General features: G+C 36.4%; 1 protein-coding gene across 3 annotated transcripts in view; it reads left to right on the forward strand.

The window, feature by feature from the left end:
- Positions 1-20,653, forward strand: part of KDM4C (lysine demethylase 4C) — a 144,162-nt gene that overhangs the window by 100,459 nt on the left and 23,050 nt on the right. For all 3 annotated transcript variants that reach the window (XM_072404235.1, XM_072404237.1, XM_072404236.1), the window contains exons 16-18: positions 1,289-1,344; positions 7,357-7,465; positions 18,514-18,699. In XM_072404235.1, the coding sequence (XP_072260336.1) occupies positions 1,289-1,344; positions 7,357-7,465; positions 18,514-18,699 (351 nt within the window). The remainder of the gene's footprint in view (positions 1-1,288; positions 1,345-7,356; positions 7,466-18,513; positions 18,700-20,653) is intronic.

The raw sequence follows: 20,653 nt of genomic DNA on the forward strand, positions 1-20,653 counted from the left end.
TAATTCTATTTTTGAGCAGAAGAGAGTGTTGGTATCTGTTCTGCAGTTCCTTTTAATATTTTCCAAAGTTTTAAACAGAAAAATAAATGAAAGAACACATTTTTGTATTCATATTATAAAAAAATATTTTGCATAAAAACGTTATGGTACTCATAGCTTACATATGACATGCTGACATACTTTGTATAGTTCAGCTTTATTAAGGTAGCAGTTTCCTTTGTTTTGCTTTCATTGTTCTCCTTCTTTGGTGCCATCTTAAAAACTACTTAATTTAGCATCACTTATTAAGGTATACTTTGGAGGAGGAAAGCATTTATTTGTTTTAGATCACATTAAGGCAATGCTAAACAGAAGTATTGAGACAGATCATGTAACAGATCCAATACAGGGTTACGGTTTTCAACAGAAATTCCTCTCTTAGCTGCTTTAACTGCCACAAAAAGAAACCTTACCCAGACCATTTCTTAACCATCTGTCTTTTATGTGAAAATCTGTTTCATATTCAGTAATAATTCTCTCTCAGATCTTGCAAATCCTCACAGCTGGCTAGTCAGGAATTCAGATACTGGGTCTAAATACATTATAAACCAGTCGCAGATACTTTGTTATGGGCGGACTGATTTGTATTGAATTGTATCACTAATTTGCTATCACTAGTACAATTGTCGAAGGGAGAGGCAAAAAAGGGATTTGCAAAATAGATAATAAATGATTTATGGGACATTACTTTTAGGATTATGTAACCAACTTTAAGCCATGTCCTTAGTCATAGTGAAGGTCAGCATGATAACCAGCCAGCACTTGTCCTGCCAAGAGTCCACTTTTCTTTCACATAAATGGTTATTTTGCCCTTCTGACTTTTTGTACTCCCTACATGTTGGTATTGTATTGATGGAGAGGAAGAAAGGATTGAAGCAAAGATGGAAACTTGCTTACAGTATTGATAAAGCTCCAAGTGAATATATATATATATATATATATATATATGTATCTAATTTCTGATCAAGTGCTACTCTTTTGCATTTTACAAGTTCCAAACAAAACTGTTGTCAGAAAGCATGTCAAACAGAATAGAAACATTTCTTTTTTTAGGGATTTGGTAGCTGTTCTTCATTGTCATTCTTTAAATGATGTTTTTGAAAAAGCCATTACAAAACCATGTTATACCAGTAGAAATATTGAAAGAAACAGACACTCTGATATAATTTATAGATTTAGTTTTGTCTGGTTTTCAAGTAGACTTGTGGTTATTCATATTTTTATATTTTCTCTCCTTTCTCTCTTTTAGGAATGCTGCCTTTGCTGTTTAAGAGGAGGGGCATTAAAGCAAACTACTGACAATAAGTAAGTAACTAAAACTAAAAATAAATGAAGCTCTCTCATTTAATACATTGTTGAATGCATTTTTTTTTAATTTGGGCAGTGTAAGTAATACTGTGGGGGGGGGGGGGGGGGGGGGGGGTTGCAGTTGACATTTGTTACTTGTTTTAAAAAGGATTATTTCTATCTCTGCCTCAACCTTCTTTTCCATGTTGCTTTGATTGCCAGCACAGTAAAGGTGAGGGAGTAAGATTGCAAGTGCATGTGTTTGTGCCCATTTGACTTTGTATTTTAATCTGTTTATTGAAGTTTTAACAATTTCCCAGAGGCCCCTCTGGCCCCATTAAATTGGAACATCAATTTAAGTGGGAAGGCCCAACGGTATTTTATGTTTTGTGTTATGAGGGCTTGCAATAATGGTTTCAAACCTCTCTGCCTCTGAAATGTGAACGAAGAAAGATCAGAAAAAAATTTGAACTGGAAAGCCTTCCATCATCATATTCTTCATTCCTTGTCACTGATCACTGCCTCTTTAGTTGTAAAAGTGTGTGGTTTCACTATTATGTCACGTGGGGGGCCACCTGGTTTAGGGGCAGCTAGAGCACGATGGACCCGGTCCAACTCAAGATGAGATTCTGGGATGTCCTGGAGAATAGATTGAAGAAACCTGAGAGTGGCAGCGGAGACATCTTTTAAAGATTCAGGGAAGCCGCGTATTAGAAAAGTTATTGCGGTTTTCTAGATCATCAATCAATTTTGTAGCTCCTCAATCTGCCCATCCAACACAGTGATCTGCGTTGAATTTTGAGAAACTCTGGACACTGTATCATCCATTTTCTGTTCGATTGCATCAAGTCTAGAACCCAAGCTTTGTAAATCCCTTCTAAGCTCAGATGTTTTGGCCAGTTCTGTTTGCAGTAAAGCTGCCATTTGTTGTAGCAGCCTATTTTCTCCCATGGGGGTGGGGGCAGGGTATATGAGCCCAGTAATGCCTCTGCACTCTGGCATAGCCGCGGGATATATCAACTCTGAAGTCTGTGCTAGAGAAAAAGCCTGCTCTGGGGACAGAGCAACATAATCAGAAGCTGGGGAGTTAGAACAGCCAGAGAAGTCTGGAAACTGCATGCCAGGAGGCTGGGAATCAGAGGAAGGTGAGCGGGGATCTTGTGGATGGCTTATTGGAGATGCTGCCAACAATTCTTCACAGTACCCCGCTGTGATGTGTTTCTGGATGCCAAGCAAAAGTTACCTTTTGCAGCTGCTGAGCCTTGTGAGCAGCTTTCTCCTTTGCTTCAGACATCTTGTGCCTTGTGCTGCCTGGCTGGGAGAGAGAAATCCGATCCTTGCTTTTTCCTCCTGTGTTGCCTACCATGTCTGACTATTGCTGCAGGAGGTGGGAAACTTCACTGGGCTACTTCACAGCTGATCCGCCGAGATGGAGCTGTGTGGGAGACGGTTAGGGTGTCCGAGGGTAGCCGTGTGTCTTAAGCCGTGTCTGCCATCAACACCGGCACATGAGCTCTCCTGCCCATTTGACTTTAGAAGCCCCCTAGTCCATTAGGCTTAGGGAAAGTCTGTGCCTCACAACCAGAGATGAGGAACAGAGGGTGACACAGCAAAAGGAAGGCACGGGCAGACAATAAGATGGCTGGGGTTGAGGCCTCAAGAAAGAGCTCAGGTGAACTTGTATTAGTGTACATTATTGGTGTTAGGGTGTCTTTTTTTTGTGAGTTCAGGTGCATAAGGTTTACTTTGAGGGGTTCTCAGGGGCCCAGTGGCAACCTTAATATTGTGTTACTTCTCACTTCATTGATTCTATCCGAGTGGTGGGTGCTAAGATTTCTATTTACACCCATGCTGGTAGAAGATCTATGGGAGCCTGGGCTTTGGAGTAGTAGGGTTGAATGCTGGAGGCCAAGGTTGAGAAGAGCATTTAATGGCTGGAGAAATCTTTGTTTCCAAGGTTGCAAACTGACTAAATAGTAGCTAATAACCAAAGATAATTGTTAAGGTTTACATATACTTTACGGCAGAGAAGAGCTGAGCCCAAACCTGCAGGTTCTGCTGCTGTGGCAAGTTAACTAGTGTAATCACTGCACTTTACTTACAAAGAGAAACTGTAGTAGCATTTAGGCAAGACATGCTTTCCATCTCTGAATTTAACAAGGTACTCCAGTGTTTTTTTTTCCACATGTGTGCAACTGTTTGTTTTTAATAAAATGAGAGGAAGAGTTTTAATTAGGTTTGAACACTAGCAATGTTGACTGTTAAGGATATATATTTTTACACTAGAAATTACAAATAAATAATTACCTTTGTGATCTTTGCATTTTGGTGGCATTGTGGTAGCACGTGTAGGGTTCCAAAAAGGTTGGTGCTTATAACAGAAACATAAAAGCTGCCTGCTAAATTATATTGATTCTTTTCACAAATTGGAATAATAGAGCTAGTAGTTTCCTATATGCACTGAGTATGCTATTGTTATGAAAATGTGGGTAGTAATTTCAAATGATCAAAAATGGTTATAATCTGGCACTAAATATTTCCCTTAAATACTGTCCCTATTCCCTTAGCTGCAATATTAATTGAAAGTTATCTGCCAGAGGATTTTGATAAAGAATTTTAATAATCTGTTGAACAAGGTGTCTCTGCTTTTGATCAAGTGTCAAATCTAAACTCAAACCAATGCTGGATTAAATACGCCCATGAAATTGGTTTACTAAATCTTTAAACCCCTCTAATAGAAATCTAATAGAAATTTTCCAAACAACTGTTACATTTAAAAGTGACATAATCTGATTACATATGAATGAACATTTGTTTCGATCTGTTGGCTTTTCAGAGATTCTATCATCAGTGAAAAAACTCAAGAGGTATACAGCACCGCTCGCCAACCGGTGGTCTGCGGCTCTGGCTGGTGCACCCCGGAGCAGGGTCAGAAGAGGGACCCTCTGTTGGGGCGCTCTGGCCAGAGCCGCGGACCACATCTTTTGTACAAATCCTAGGCTCAGGGAAGTGGGCGGGCTGTATCCCTAGAGACAACCTGCCCACTCTCCCATCGCAGACTCAGATCTGGGCAGTAGTGGGCCGGGTTATATCATCATGACATCACTATGGGGGAGGTCTCTCACCCTTTAAGTCACACCTAGCTCCCTGTGCATGCACGGTCAGGAGCCAGTAAATTTAGTGGTCCGTGGGACCGAAAAAGTTTGTCGACCACTGATATAAAGTGCACCAAGAGGTCACTTCACATTTCAGCAACCTCTAATTTCTTCCTTCTATGATCAATTCATTGTCAGTTTTGATAGACAAGGCTTCAACATTTCTGGAAACACTTAGGCTTTTCACCTTTTCCTGCCTTGTTCACATTCTTTTTGGTCAGTGATGCTGTTCATCATAGTCAAGGGCCACTAGTATGTGGTGGAACAGAAGTAGCAGCATAACATTTACAGGCATATTATTATGACTTTATTCACTGCAATAGAATTACATTCTGAATGTAATGAACATTTCTGGCCTCTGGTATCCTGTGAAAAAATGTAAACATGTTCCCTTTCAGGGAATGGGTAAGGGGTTTTATATATCCCTGTACTCTTTCCCCAGGGTGGGGTGGTAGAGATCTGGGAGTCTCCTTATTAAAGGGGGCTTCCAGAGTCCAAAGCCCTGCTAAAAACCTTTATAAAAGCCCCTATTGTTTTCAATTAAAGCTTTCATAAAAGCTTAAAAACGCTTGAAAAAGCCTCCATTGAGTTCAATGGAAGCGTTTTCTCGCATTTTCCCACGTTTATCCGGCATTTTATTTTTTAAACGTTGCAAGCAACATTTAAGATAACGCTCAAAAACGTGCCTCAAGGAAACGTCCTGGTGTAGATTAGCCTATTGGAATGTATGGGGACTTCAAACACGGGCTTTAAAAGCCTCAGGTTAAACGGGGGTAAAAAGTCAGTGTAGACTAAGCCTAATGGAGCCTAAACCTTCTTTTAATTTTTCTAAGTTACTAGTGAGCAAAAAAGAGACTTTACTCTTCAGACATATGTTAGATATTTTTAATTTGAGTCTAAATTTTCCTGTACTGTCAGATAATTGACTGCTGTATCTGCAACTTTGTTTTTTTTTTATAGTTTACAACTCCAGTCTTTGATTAGTCAAAATTAATTACAGTTTTACATAACACAAGTATAGTGTACCTACATCTCCTTGGTAAATATATAGATTTTTTTTTTATTTAATTGGGTACCAGAAAAATACACATTTCTACTGAGACATGCTATGTCTGGCACTTGTCCGAGCTAATGAAACTCCTTTGTCATTGTCTGTGGGAACCTTATCATACTCCAACGTATTTTCTTCATTAGTCATAGAGAAACTCCTTATTACTTAATCTTCCTAGGTTTGTCAAAAACCCAGAAAACGAGGAAATAATTAATGTTTTCTTATTCATTCTATAATGAGCTGTCTACTTATAACATTTGATCAGGTTGTTGTGGTATAGCCTAGCTAGAGCTGATTTTCACAACTAGTGAATATGTTAAATTGTTTACTGGTTTACAAAGGTGAATGTAAAATATTCCAGTTCTTATGTATAAGGATCCGTTCTGGATGCAGAGTTTGAGGACTTCTTGCCCACTTTTGATCACACGAAATTAAAGATAATGCAAGGTTCTGCCCTTTTTGCCCTTCAACCTAGTTACACCCTCAGCAGTTCACGTTGAAAATACCAACTAGCAAGTAGGTGAGAGATCAGTCTGATTAATGGTGCCTGAACAATTGCAATTGTTTGCACAGGGGCCCTGGCTCCTGACTGACTGGTTTTCCCTGGTGGTCATTTACCACCAATGTGACAGTCAGTACATCTGTCATACACAATAAACATTTTATATTTGTTTCTCTCCCCCCTTTTTTATCTTTACTGGAATACAGGTATGCAAAGTAATGTTGTGTTCAGGAACTATATCAAATAAAATATGCACTCATTTCATATTTACCTTTATATTCATTCTTACCTTTTATAGGTAAACTTCTTATTCTGCTATACAAACTCTTCTTGCTGTTCCTAACATCCAGGCGTTGTTGATGCCGTTTTTTTTAAAATGAAGATACTATGGTTGTTTAATTCTTAAAATTCTAACTAGAGGTGTGAAAGTACAAGTCTATATCCCTAATGGGAATTTGAAACATTAGGAAAAACAAAAAAAACTATACCAAATGTTTGCTCATATATTAGACAGTTTAAGACCTTGATGTAATCTATTTACATCATTCATATCAAACAGATTCTGAAACAATTTAAGTCTGGAAGCATAAAAAACTCGTTTTGATTGCTATTGTTTTTAAGCAGAGTTAGTAGTATCTGTCTCTGCTGCCTGTTCGTTCCCTTTTCCCCTTAGGCATAAGCTTGTAAGGTCAGCGAAACCAATCTTGCAAATGTATTGGTTTGCTTTGCAGCACTTGGAAGATGTGCTCCCCCGAGGGTTGGTTCATCACACCTGTTCATCTATCTACCCTCTTAAAGCTTTGGACAATTTAAGGTGATTGAGAATTGCCTCAATATTTCCATTCTGGAATATAATGTTTTAGATTAAGGTAGAACCATATAAAAGATTTAAAGATGCAAACATAACAATTTATTGTCTGCTATATGCTATCTCCCTTAGATCAAAAGATAAAAATTAGTTAAAAAAACAAATGGGCAAATCTGATCCTGCCAAATTGCAACCCCTTCGAATAGTCTCATCCTATTTGTCAAGAATGATTTAAGTTTGTTAGGCTCAAGTTGCCTTGATTAGTGAATTCCATGATCCTTTACCAACTGTTACATAAATATTTGCAGAATAACAGAGCTTGACATACATGTTAAAGGTAGGAAATGCCCAGTATTCTTTGTTTTATAGTTTTTTTCCTCTATTTAAATATAAAACACAGCCAGTTGTTTATTCCAAAGGAAGATTCTCAGTATTGATGGGGTTCTGCCTGATTTTACATTTATAGTTTGTTTGAAACTTAACATTTACAATTCTGTTTCTTTTATTGTGTTAGGTGGGCACATGTGATGTGTGCGATTGCTATGCCGGAAGTCAGGTTTAAAAATGTGATGGAGAGATCACAGATTGACACAAGTAGAATTCCTCTGGAAAGGTTAAAATTGGTGAGTATGAACTCTTATCTTTTTTTTTTTTGTTTTTTTTTTGCTAAGGTAAGACTTAATGCGTTGAAACCAAAATCTTTCCTATATTGTACTGAGAACTGAGAACTACATACTTCATATCAAATTTAAATATTTCTTTTTGTTTTATTAGCAAATTTCAATAAATCAAATAAAAGTTGAATAGCTTCGTTTTACACAATACCTTAACTCCTTTAACACAGCATGCACTTTGTCTGAAAAGAGATCTAAAGTGTATCCTTCTTTTGAAGAGACAAATTTAAAAATAGAACATTCTCTTGATGTTTAAAAAAAGACAAAATCAAACATAATAAAATTTCTGTTCAACAAATGTCTTAACTTCATTGCAGATCTGATTTAAAGTTAATAAAGAATTACTTTGGTAAAAGAATATAGAAATTCCAATAAAGGCATTTCATAGGAGGCATCAACATTGGGTTCCCCCCTACAATTGATTTCAGAGTTACACAATACATTGACACTTTATAAATAAAAAAAATAAGCATCATGCAATGAGACATAAAAGCCTTTATCCAGAGGAGTTGTAAATGTTTTTTTCATTGATGTAGTACTTTCACTCCTAAAGTTTACATATCAAAAAATCCTTATTTCATTAAACTATAGAAAACAAAATTGACCAATGAAAACCTAATACATGCATTAGAGTATTTATAAATTTTTAACATGTCTTATTCTATATCTGAATCTGGAATAAAAGAGGACTATCTCTCATTTGTGATAACATGAGGAAATGTGAATAAATGTAGGTTAACTTGGAATGGGAGTAATGTGGGAAAGAAAAATATTTGTATGACAACTTTTTTGCTGTCTAGCAAAGTTAAATAACTAAAAACGGCCTTTTTTATTTTCTTGTATATATAAAATATGCAACAATAGGGATTATTTAAGGTTTTCCAGTTTGCCTGAAAGTATTGCATGTTGGGCCTTAGCTGTTTGGGTTTGCAAATGCATAAAATATTCCATTTAATCTGTCATTTAATTACTATTACCACCTTTGGGTTGCTTCTATAAAGCAAAAGAAGATTAAAATTCTATAGTTTGATAGCAAAGATCACATTAATTTGGAATTCAATCGAAATGGTTAAATATTTGGCTAAAATGCTTACATACTCAGGAATAAGCGAGATAAGGTGGCCGGGGTTTGGAGATCGGTACTGTGCTTAGGTTGAAGGAAGTTGGTCAGGGGTTTGAGAGTGAGGAAGTGGGTGAAGTCCTGTGATCAGGTCTGTGTGCTCTGTGAAGCTTTCTGCTAAAAGAATGAGGTGCAGGGTAAGGGTGGTAGTCAGTGTACTGTCCTTGCCCTTTAAGATCCTCCAACAAGGAACTGTAGTGACTGTTTCACAGGGGGCTGATGATAATCATGCTAAAGGTAAATGTATATAAAAGGCATTTGGGTAGGTGACGCTGCTAATGCCTATTTCATCAAGAACAGGCAAGGCCCTCTTTAAGGGCTGTCAGCAAATTGCCTGGCATCTCATGGTGCCTGTGAACAATCTTTGGTATACAGCTATGCTTCAGAATGTGTCGTTTACTCATAGTATGTATAGTAAGGTAACTATAGCTCTGTGGAAAACAAGTGTTCCCATCTTCACAATATGTTTTATAAAACTGGTAAAATTTGATCCAATATATTTTTCACTTCAAGTGTAAAAATTGGATTATTTGTCTATTTAGGTATCTTTCGTTTTCTGCACTATACACAACAACCTTGCATATGACTCAAGTTACAGGTCCTGCTGAATAGCGTGCATCAGCAGATGAAAAGCTGGTAAGGCCCAGTGGTGAAATCTTGGCAGTTATAGGAATCTTGCTCTGGAGGTCATAAAGACCCCAATTTTGCTTCCCTGTGAACAACATAGAAACGTAGAAAATCGAACTGGCTCTACTGATAGGGATATGAAGCTTTTTTTCTGATCAGCCTTTCCTTTTCTTCTGTTCAATATCAATTTAGATGCTGATCTAAAAGAAACTGTTTGATTCCTCTGTTTGAGCTGAAACTGCAATACTTTAAACTGTGGCACCTGCAATTAAAAACAAACAAGCCAAAGGGTTCTTCTTTTTGTATCAAAGTATTAGTTTGCTGTACCCCTATTATTCTCTAAATCAAATAAAGAATAGGCTTTGCAGGCATTTCAGGTAGCCATGGTAGACATCATAAACCAAACGTTTTGTTGTTGCTCTCAGCCTTTAACTGTCTGAACATTATGTATTGACTTTGTCTGTGCAGACAATCATTTCCAGCATCCTAACAAAATGTGTATACAAGGAGCTTTTGTTACTTTATCTGCAAAGCTTCTTATTATTTTTACATTTGAAAATCCCATTTCTCTGTCAAAATAAAGGTACAAAATGAGTTTGAGAATAGATGGTGCTGCCCCCGAGCCTTTCAATGACCTTAAATTTTGTATTTGACAAGTGAACCAAGTCTAAGCACAAGTGTACTCGGAGTGACAGACATTATTTTGAAAAAGAATTTACACTACAATGATGACTGATCTATAAGCCTTTCAGTATTTGGCCAGGGCCACCCCATTCTGCTTGGAAGCCTGCGCACTCTCAGAGCTGCACCTAAAGGGAAATAATAGCAAGCTTGAAAGCCACAGATTGTGGTTTTGAAAGGTCCATCAATTCTGAAAATGGAGTGGCTTCACTGCATTGTTTTAGCTGGAAAACGTGTTTTAAAAAAAAGGAAATGGTCATTTTTTAAATGTGTTCACTCTTTCATCTCTCATTCCAAAGAATAAGATTTTTAATATCCATTGGAAAGGTTTTCACATTAAATTATACATAAGCAATATAGCTTTGCATACCTTTTACTCTGTAGCTCATGAGTTAAAGGAACTGGGTTACTCTATTTTTTTTTATTTTGTTAAATCTACAGAAGGATGACAGAAGCTCATCATTTTTTTCCTTGTAGTAAGAAGCACAGACACTCTTGACAGTGATGCATGGCACAGCTCTCATGCGTTGCCAGAGATGTAAGGGCTTATTGATTGCTATGCTACATTTCAGCTAGTGTTGTAGGAGCATTAAAAACATATACAATCATGCTGTACATTGTGGTTGTATAGCAGGCCTAATCAGGGATTGTTTACAAAGCATCGAACAGCTGATAATATGAGAAACATGCAGGAAGCTTTTTATAAACATGACCATTTTATCTTCTTATTTGCAGACTTTGCATTGCATCTGTGTTCTGTTTGTATGTATTTTTTCTTTCCTAATCAATGAAAAAATAAGATTCTATTTTGAAACATCAGCATTAAAAGCTAAAATGTTTTCTCATTTAATTATATTCAAGCTCAGAGAATTTGCTATTGTTCATAGTTTTTCTTTCATTTAATTTTTATCTTTATGCATTGTACTGTATTGTCCCCACGGGCAAACATGGTGATAATGATGAATGACTAAGCTTTTTTGAATGAAGCTGGCAGTAACTTTTTGGAAAGTATTTCCTGGATACTGGGCACGATGCTGCCTGACAGGCTAGTCCTGCAGTTCTGTGATGACTAGAACAAGTCTGTTTGATAGATTTGCTGGCTGTCTCGAAAAATTGAATCTAGTGGCAAGTTTTGTTCTATAAATTGATTAAACCAAGAGTTCAAGTAATGTGAAATGTAAGTTGGGAAAAACAGTCTTTTTTCTGTTCAGCTTTTTACAATTCTTTATACTTTCTTAAAAACTAAAATGTGGTATTTTAAGTGAAGATTCCTTAGAATTGTATTTTTTACAACATTAGTTACTATTGTAGTAGTATAGCAAGCCAGCCACTAACCAATTAAGTCTTTAGGTATACCACCACTAAAACAGTAGTATGATTTCATGTCTGCTGAATCCTCAATGATCTGGCATTGCAATACAGCTTTCAAACTTGCTTTGCTCGAGTCTGTGAACAATCTCCACTGCTCTGGTATGTATTCGCAACCTAACTCCATTATCAGACCACTCACGCCGGTACAGAAGCAAATGTCGTTTTCCACCTTGTAATAACTTGCAAACTTTGTGTGACGATCATGAAAGTGTAAAGTAGCCCCTGGAGGCTAACAGTTCAGACTTCTCTTTAGACAAAGCCTTTTATCTCGCCTTATATACCTATTTTTGAATTCAGCTCACTGACTTGCCCAGTTGGTTTTTGGTGGGAATGCCTATGTTTCTTACTCCAGAGACCATAGCTTGTTTTATGCTGCTACTTCTCTCTAGTATCAGCACCACAATAGAGAAAAGAAAGAAAAACAAAACATCAGGCCAATATCACTCTGTTGTAAAAGTAACCTGCGCCTGCCCTTTGAAAGCCAAAAAGGTGGTGGGAAGAAACTACTGCTGCTGGAGATGTGTAGACACCAGGTTGTTATATTGAGTTAAATTTTTAGTTACAAGTTTGTAATTGAAGTTTACTTAAATTATGCCATTATGACAGCGCATTATGAAAAGTTTTGTTGTAAATTGCTGAATGGAACCTATTTATTATTATGTTTATTCATCCATTAAATGTGCACACCTGCTTTGTCATGGCTGCTTTACTGACGTGATCAATACAGCTTTATCTGGCGAGTGAACATTTGGAGCTTGATTCCTCTGCTCCTTATATATATAACAGACTAATGGGGCATACATGTTTTTAAATTGTTCAATTTAAAGATAAGCTACATTCTTGTAATTTCCATTCTGTACGACACAAATGTTGTGACTTTAAACAGAATTTAGGTAAACTGTATTTCATTTTTATTTTTTTTTATTTGTTTTCCTTGGTGCCAGCTATTCTTGTTTTGAAAAACTTTGGGTATTAGGCTAAGCAGCTGATGTTTAGATTTAATGTAACTAACTAAACAAGGAAAACAAAAAAGTTCTTCATAGCTTTGTAAGCCTTATTCCAACTGCTGCACAGCTGTTTGTATTTAGCCTAATACCAGTCTGTGATAAGTTTTTAAAACTTCTACACTATTTCTTTTTGCTCTTTGACATTGTTTGTAACTTTAGGGGGTAATTTGTATTTTGCAGCCTTGACTTCGCCATGGAGAGGTTTTGTTATGGCCTTAGGCTTAAAAGTGGGAGACTTTAGCTTCCCTTCACTTAAGTCCTTGGAGAAGTGACTCACCAGGTTTTCTGGGATTTAACAGTCAGATATTGTTCTAAAAAGATATTTTCCTGTGTTCGGTGGCATATTCTGGTCATATTGGCTTTCTTTATGAATCTGATAAATATTTGATTACAACATTACATTTGTACGGTTTGTTTCTGATATCTGATAAACCCTAACTAAATGTACTATTTTACATGGCTCAAAAATATTCCAAATGGTGACAAAATGTTTATTTTTTTTTTTGTAAGTTGTGAAACACTATTAGGCAATTTTAAAATAAAGGAATTCATCAGAGATTATTCTAAATGTATATTGTTAATAAATGTATTATGACAGGGAACAATTATCCCATTAGAAAATTCTGTTAAATATACGGTAAAACCCATGTTGGCCTGAAAGGGCAATTAGACTGCATTACAAATCTTAAAAATTTAATTGCTTGTGTTAATAGAGCTACTTCTATTTACATAGTTTATTAATCTCTGTAAATCTTTAACAAACATTTTCATTGTTTTTTGGTTCTTTCAGTTGAGCCTTATTTTCCACCTTCAACTTATCTTCCATGTGGAATCCTATTTTGCGAATATGTTTTGGTATTTTCTTTTTTTATGACACTGACAGTTTGAATGTCATCATGAGACCAGAAAACTTATTCACACATTCCTATAAAACTGCCCTATTAAATATGCATAGCAAATTAGGAAATGTTTTTTCTCATTTAAATATCAAAGAATATCTCGAAACCCAGTGGAAAGCCTAGAAATATTTACATGACAGGTATAATTCATTTGCAAAGCTCAAGTGTTGAATTTTATTCGGCATACTGCAATACTGATAACTAGGTAATGCTACAGTGAAATGATTGGTATGTATGCTATTGTGGTTTGTCCTATAGAATTATAAATAAATAGTATCTTTTATACAACACTGCACTGTGCTGTTTTTGCACAATTATCATTACATCAGGGAGTGACAGAATTATGGAATGCTAATGTACCATGTTATGAAAAGCTACAACATAAAAGCAAAACATAAGCAACAAAATGTTGCACCCCTACACACCACAGGCATGCTGGCATGATACTTGCTAGCAATATTCCAGTCATGTCTAATAATAAATGTGAAGGAAAAGTAAAAAAAAAAAAATGCTAAGAAATACGGAGACTGTCATTGCTAATCTGCCCTTCAGAAAATGTTTGCCTGATTTTGATGTTTTTTTAGATGTTGCTTTTTTACTCTCATGTACACTAGCAACCACCAAACAGGAAGCATCTAATACTCAAATGTAAAATTTGCAGCTTTAATATACAAAATCTTGGCAACTCCTGCTCCCCCTTCGTTCTATTCATGCGTCAGTGATTGTCAGAGAGGCATGTCACACTACATTAAGATATGCAGGGTATGCTTTGATAGAGCTTTAATTGGTATCTGGAAACTGCCATTTGTATGTTGTGCTCTCTGGGTTCAGGGGCTCTTAAAGCACTTGGAACATTCAATAAAAACAATAAAGCTCTTGTGCTTTTAACTATATGTCAGCTTACCTTCCTATCAAATAGATAGGATTGTTTTACATGTAAATGTTAGGTACTAAAAGTCAAGGCAATGACAGGTAGTCATCAAAACAAATAGGAAAAAACAATAGTGTCCCAGCTCTGGCAACATACTAATTAAGTAAAATTCAGCAAGCAGTAAGGCAGTTCAACATACATTGTACAATATTCCAAAAGAAGCACTAATCGCTAGTCCCTAGTATTTATTGTCTCTACACAGCTCAACTTCCCTTCATTACTGACTTACCTTGCCTTTTTTTTTTGTTCTGTGTCTGTGTGGAGACAAACGTTTTGGTAGAGACTTTCAGCAAGGAGGACAGGTTGTAGCTGGGCCCCTTTAATACATTTTCTACCATAGGCCAGGCATTGCTAGGGTTGGTGTTAACTGGGTGCAGGAATTCTCCCCCTTTTCACAGGAACATTACAAGAACTGTGAAAGGTCTATGGCACTGTTAGGCACACTGAAAGAAATGGGGAATATGGCCAAATTGTGTTTACTGTGGGAGAGTTTTAAATTTGTGTGGATAAATACAACTTAAGACTACTTTGCTCCGGGTCAAGAGTGCCGGGACTACTGGTATATAGTAAAGGTAGGGTACAGATGTATTTAACATACAAATAGTAGGGGATTAGATGTACCGTGTTTCCCCGAAAATAAGACACTGTCTTATATTTTTTTGGGCTTCCAAAAACACACTAGGTCTTATTTTCAGGGTAGGTCTTATATACTTTTTTTAATGAAAAAAAACACACCATATTCCCAAATTCCCCTTACAAATTCCCCTTCTGATCACTCTGTGCTTTTTGTCCACTGTTCGGCAGTTAGGACATGGAACAGCAGGTGGCGCTGTGCTGGTTTCTTTCCTGCTTTACAAACAGGAAAAGACACGATGCTGGCAGAGGAGAGAAGAGAGACGCTGCTGCAGCCAGAAACACACGCAGGATCGCGTATCAGATGAGTATATTATTTTAATTTTTTTTTTAACACATTTTTAAGGGCTCACTAGAACTAGCCTGGTTACATGCACTTCAGCTTCTGACAGGCGAAGTGCATGTAATATCACTCCGCCTGTGACAGGAGCCGGAACTACAAGGAAAGCATCGGCTTGTGCGGCTGTGTGTTAGCCCGCTGTGTGTACGCCCGCTGTCTCCCGCTCGGTGAGTACTGTTTTAATTTATGTTTGCTTTTATTTTTTTTTTTTTTTTTTTTATTTTTCTACTAGGTCTTATTTTCAGGGCAGGTCTTATATTAGGGCAGGTTGGGGGAAAAGTGCTAGGTCTTATTTTCGGGGTAGGTCTTACTTTCGGGGAAACACGGTATGTAACATGCAAGTCACCAAGGGTCAGAGGTATATACAGCCCAGCGCACACCACCACCTCTTTTACATATACATGCACATTCATGTCTTGTAGTCTTGCTGGCTATTTCTTGCCCACACATGGGCAATTCTGGCTGGGTGTTACTAACCCCCCTCCCCCAAGATTTGTGAATACTGCTATTATTAACTCTAATATTGTAAAAAACATGTGCAGGTTCTTACTTAACCAAACCTTTGTTTGTAAACCAGATGGTATTTCTAATTCTTAGCATAATTTTAAAGAGTCCTTCTGTTTCTCCGAACACTTTTAATATGTAATTGTTTTTGGCACAGAACCAAGTGAGTTTTTTTAGTTGCAATGTTATTACCAATGTAAAAGCTTGTCCGAGTGGCAACTAAATGTTTTAAGGATGGCTGTACCATGTGATCCTTATTGTGTAAAGAACAAGAAAGTGCTGGTGCCAGCAGATCTTTGCCATTGTTGATTGTTCAGAAAGACCACATAAACTCAGCATTTCCTTCTGTATTCAGTAGGAATCTATTAATGTAGCAATACAATTTCACCTTTAGCTACTATTTTATTTATTTTTTTTAAGTTTTAATTTAATGCACATGATGCTTTAGCATGACTGTAGTCCATAGTGTTTTCTTTTCCCTTAACATTTTAGAATTGTTCAGAACAAAAGGTCCGAGAAAAAAAGGAGGGTTTGACTAAATTTTAATGTAAACTATATTGTCTTTTCATGGTTGTGTTACTTGAGAGTGCTGCCATGTTACATAATGCAGTGCCATGTTATCAAAGAAATGTGTAGTCGGGAAGAAACTGCTATGTGCTTGAAAAGTAAATAGCCCAGTGACAATTTGTATTTAAACGTATATGTGAATAAATGTTAGGAGTGTTGCCTGTAAATATCACTTGTCTTCAAAATGCAGGTAGCATCTTTCTGGACTTTTTAGCTGTTCTATATGTGACTTTTTTCATGTGATTCATGATGGCTGAGAATGTTTAAGATAAGTTTATAAGGAACTATAGGTTTGTTTTTGCAGATGTTAAAAGAAGGTAGATTATGGTTTAGAAGAAACAAAACTGTCACCCTTTGAATTGCCAATGTATTTTAAAAGTTTAAAACTTGCTCAATAATACGCAAATCTTCTGCATTTTTGGGGGGACATTGGCATGTCTTTCTATATCTGACACTCCCACATCCCACAGTTGGCTAGTTTTCCGTATTGCTGGAGTTATATGGCCAGGAAGTAAGCTAAATTTCCATCCAGCACACATCAATGAAAAAGCAGACAGATGTTTTAACATCATGTCCATGATCTAATGTTAGAGTTTAACACATCAAATGGGGATACAAACATCAAGATATTATGACAGTGATTTTATGTAAAGAGGGAAACAAATCCTTTGGTCTAAAAAAGCACACCAGGAACTAACCTTTGAAAAGCATTGCTTCAGCTAGCTTTTTATGTAATTTGCATTACAACATTAGGCTGTATACATAGGGGGTTGTCATCCTATTTGTAGTTTAAAGTGGTTCGACAAGTATGTAAGGATATATTTATGTGGCACTTGTATTGAAATTATTACACAGCTAAATATGTTTGGTTGTAAAATGTTTCCTATTGTCATCATGGTCAGTTCAATCCCTACTTTTGGCTACAAAGGGAAGATGGAGTTTTTCCTCAGCCATGCCAAAGACCTTGTACATGCTAAGAACAGAGAAAAAGGCTCTGTAAATTGACTGCCTTAACTGTAAGTTTTGTATTAGGAGACAAAATCTGTAAATAATATGTTTATAACATGGTTTTAAGATGTATAAATTTACAAAATTACATTATTGCACCTATTTAATTTTGTAGCATAACATGCAAGATCATTATTAGTATACATGTGTGTTTATTTTTGACTGCAGTTAAGATTTCTAGAACCTCAAATACATAAAATACATTAAACAAGTGTATAACAGGCAACTATGAGGCTCTAGACGAGTCTAGTACATTGGAAAAATGTCACCATAAATCAAGCTTTTATGCATGTAAATAAGAACATGGTTTGGAAATGTGCCTCCCAATTTTGGGCACACAGAAAATTGAACTAGTCATATTACCTACCAATATCTGTTGTGTAATAGCTGATATACAGCAATACTGGATTTAAATTCAAACAGCCTTGGGCCCTAGGCAGATATTTCCTGCACAACTAGCAGTCTTGTTCTCTACCTAACTTGGAAATCAAATATTTGGTGTAGTGCTATACATTCTGTTTGCACTAAGGAGCTAAAGCATACGAGATTGCACAAATTTATGGAAGCTTCTGCTTGATTTTGATTGAGATTCACCAATAAATCATTCAATCAATGAGGTGAATCTATCACTGTAGTTTAGGACACATGGTAATAAGAAGATAGTTATTTAAGGCAAGGAACATGTTGATAACAAGAGTGAGCAGTGTTCTTTTTTAACTTTTCAGTCTAAGGCTGCAGGAGGAGCAAGACCAGTAGGTGTTCACTGCAGCAAAAAAGAAAAAAAAAAATAATAATAAAAAAAAGTATTTTGAGGCAATTCTAAGAAATCAAAACAATGTGTTAAAATTCAGTCTCTCATAACAAACTGTCAGGTATATCAACCAAAACTAGAATTTATAAAAAAGAAAACACCATTACCTATGTACCAGCCAGGGGTCCCGAACTCTAGTCCTCAAGTGCCAGGATCTGCACATATTCGTATTTTCTGTTGTTAGTATGACTGTTCTAAGCAGTGCCTTGAGTACAGTGCCTTTAAATTGTCAGGGATTTTACTTCTACACCTGGAGAGTTGGCATCTTCTGGCTTACCTTGCAAATGATGAGAACCAATCATTGTATGTGCATGCAAAAACTGATTTGTCTTTCTTCTGTTAGAGAGTTTTGTGAAAAGTTCTTCAAATGTATATTCATGCTTTTCTAAAATGAAGATTAGTAATACCTTTACCTATATAAATCTATAGTAGTTATATTTATAAAAAAAAAACTTTGTGCAACTGCTATATTGTAACTATTCTTGCTTTCTCCCACAGAAATGTGTTTTCTGCAGGCAAAAGGTTAAGAATGCTCAAGGAGCTTGCATCCAGTGCTCATACGGCCGCTGTCCCACATCCTTCCACGTCACCTGCGCCCATGCTGCGGGGGTAGTGATGGAACCCGATGACTGGCCCTTTGTAGTGTACATCACATGCTTCAGGCACATGATCAATCAGAACATGGTGAGAACTTCTTTTATGAACACATGTCGTTATCACGATTTGAAACCTAGAGCATAGCATGGCCACATCAATGCTGAATGATGTGTGTTCTTCTTGTGTTTCTAAATCTGTCACTTATATTAGTCACCAAGTCATGTATGGAGGCAAGCTGGAGGCAGATCTTAGATCATAAGATGTTTTGAAATAATCCATTTTACATTTCAGCTGTTGATATCAAAATGGAAGTATTTAGCCTACATCTGACACAAAGATGGAAATAGGAAATTTATAGCAAATGACTCAAACCAAAAATCCCATGGGGAAACAATCATTATGTTTATGTGACACACCCATTGTGTTTAAAGGTCTACAATAGTGATGTATATTGTATTCTAGTAAATGCAATGAATAGCTCCAATGGTAGTGTTCAGTGAATTTATGTTCCCCATTTATATGTTATATGTATTCTTCCATATTTGTTTCTCCATATACACACAGCCCAATCTGTTCAGCAGTGACAGTTATAATTAGGACAAACTGTTAAACTGACACAATTTCTTACATTGTACCTTTCAGTCATAGAATTTAAAACTTTTTTTATTTTTTTTTATTTAGGCATTAATGTGTATGTTGCTTTCCTGATGTCCATCTGAAACTACCCATCCTTTGGGTGACAATGTTGTAGTCATTTTGCTGTAGAATTACCAGTGTTGACACTGATAAATCTGATTAAAAATCATCTGGCAGAATCAACAGATTATAAAACTATACTATACATTTAGGTCCCTTAGTTTGTGTTAATATGTACAGGACTGACAAAAGAACCTTTTTGTCAGCCTTTGGGTATACACATATTGCTGGTATAGCTTCTATGTGATCATGAGCTTGATGGTAGACTTTTTACCTGATCACAGGAAAGAAGGACTAAATATTGTCTGAATCAACAGGTATTTTACCACAAAAAAGCAATGCTATAATATTCTGTATGTAAAGCCTAAGCTTTTTATTGGTGTTTGATTGTTCGATCTCCTAGTATTTATGTTTTCCATTTTTGCTGTCTATAAATCTTCAGAGAGGTCTAGAGAAACAACAAAAACATATTCAAAATGTAACCTAAAAGGTGTCCCTATTAGAGGATTTTCTTGTTCTGTTACAAGGTTTGGTTTTTTCATCACTTTCTGTACCAGAGACAACATGATCTCAATGACCAAAGAAAGAGGGTGACCGTTCCCCCCCATACAGTGAGAATACAGGTTTTAATAAAAACCTAACGGGGTTTAGCACTTCCCTGACCAAGAGGTAGCAAAAACAAGAACTTACTATTTAGAATTTATATGTGCTTTAACATGAATTAACGCTTAAAGTACTATATGTATTTAATTGTGCATTTGAATTACTTTCCCCAAAAAACAATATTTCCACTCTTACACCCTGGTTCCCAAAAAAACCTAATTATTAAAATAATTGTGAATGATTAAGGAATGGAAGTAAAGTATGATCCTCTGGGATCTCCTAAGAAGTTGCTTCTATGTTTACAAAAGAAAAGCTGATATCTTATCCAGTTATTCAGTTTATTCATTTGGTTGTTTTATTTAAAGGACAACTCCAGTCCTGCCTTTAGTGTCCAGGATCCTCTTTCGTACTAAAAATGTTTACTCTGTAAGCAAAATGGGAGCACTTTAGTTGCAGCACTTTAGAAAGAGCCCACCCTATTTATTGCCTGAAGGACGTTCAGTGTCATTAGTGTTTTCTGTCCCCGGCTTACCCCTTTCATTCATTGTATGTGGTACTGATTTTTTTTGTGTCCTTTTGGCTTTTACAAGCGTTTGTTCAAAAGCTCTATGTAGCTTCTAGGATTGTTTGGCATTCAAAATATCTCCATAGACTTGCATTTAACTGCTCATAAAAGCTTGTGCAGGCCTTTATAGGCGTTTTTAAAGCTAGGGAGTTGCTTGCTGAATGGAAAAAAATGCCT

This window comes from Pyxicephalus adspersus, chromosome 3 (genome assembly GCF_032062135.1).
Source record: "Pyxicephalus adspersus chromosome 3, UCB_Pads_2.0, whole genome shotgun sequence".
NCBI classification, from domain to species: domain Eukaryota; kingdom Metazoa; phylum Chordata; class Amphibia; order Anura; family Pyxicephalidae; genus Pyxicephalus; species Pyxicephalus adspersus.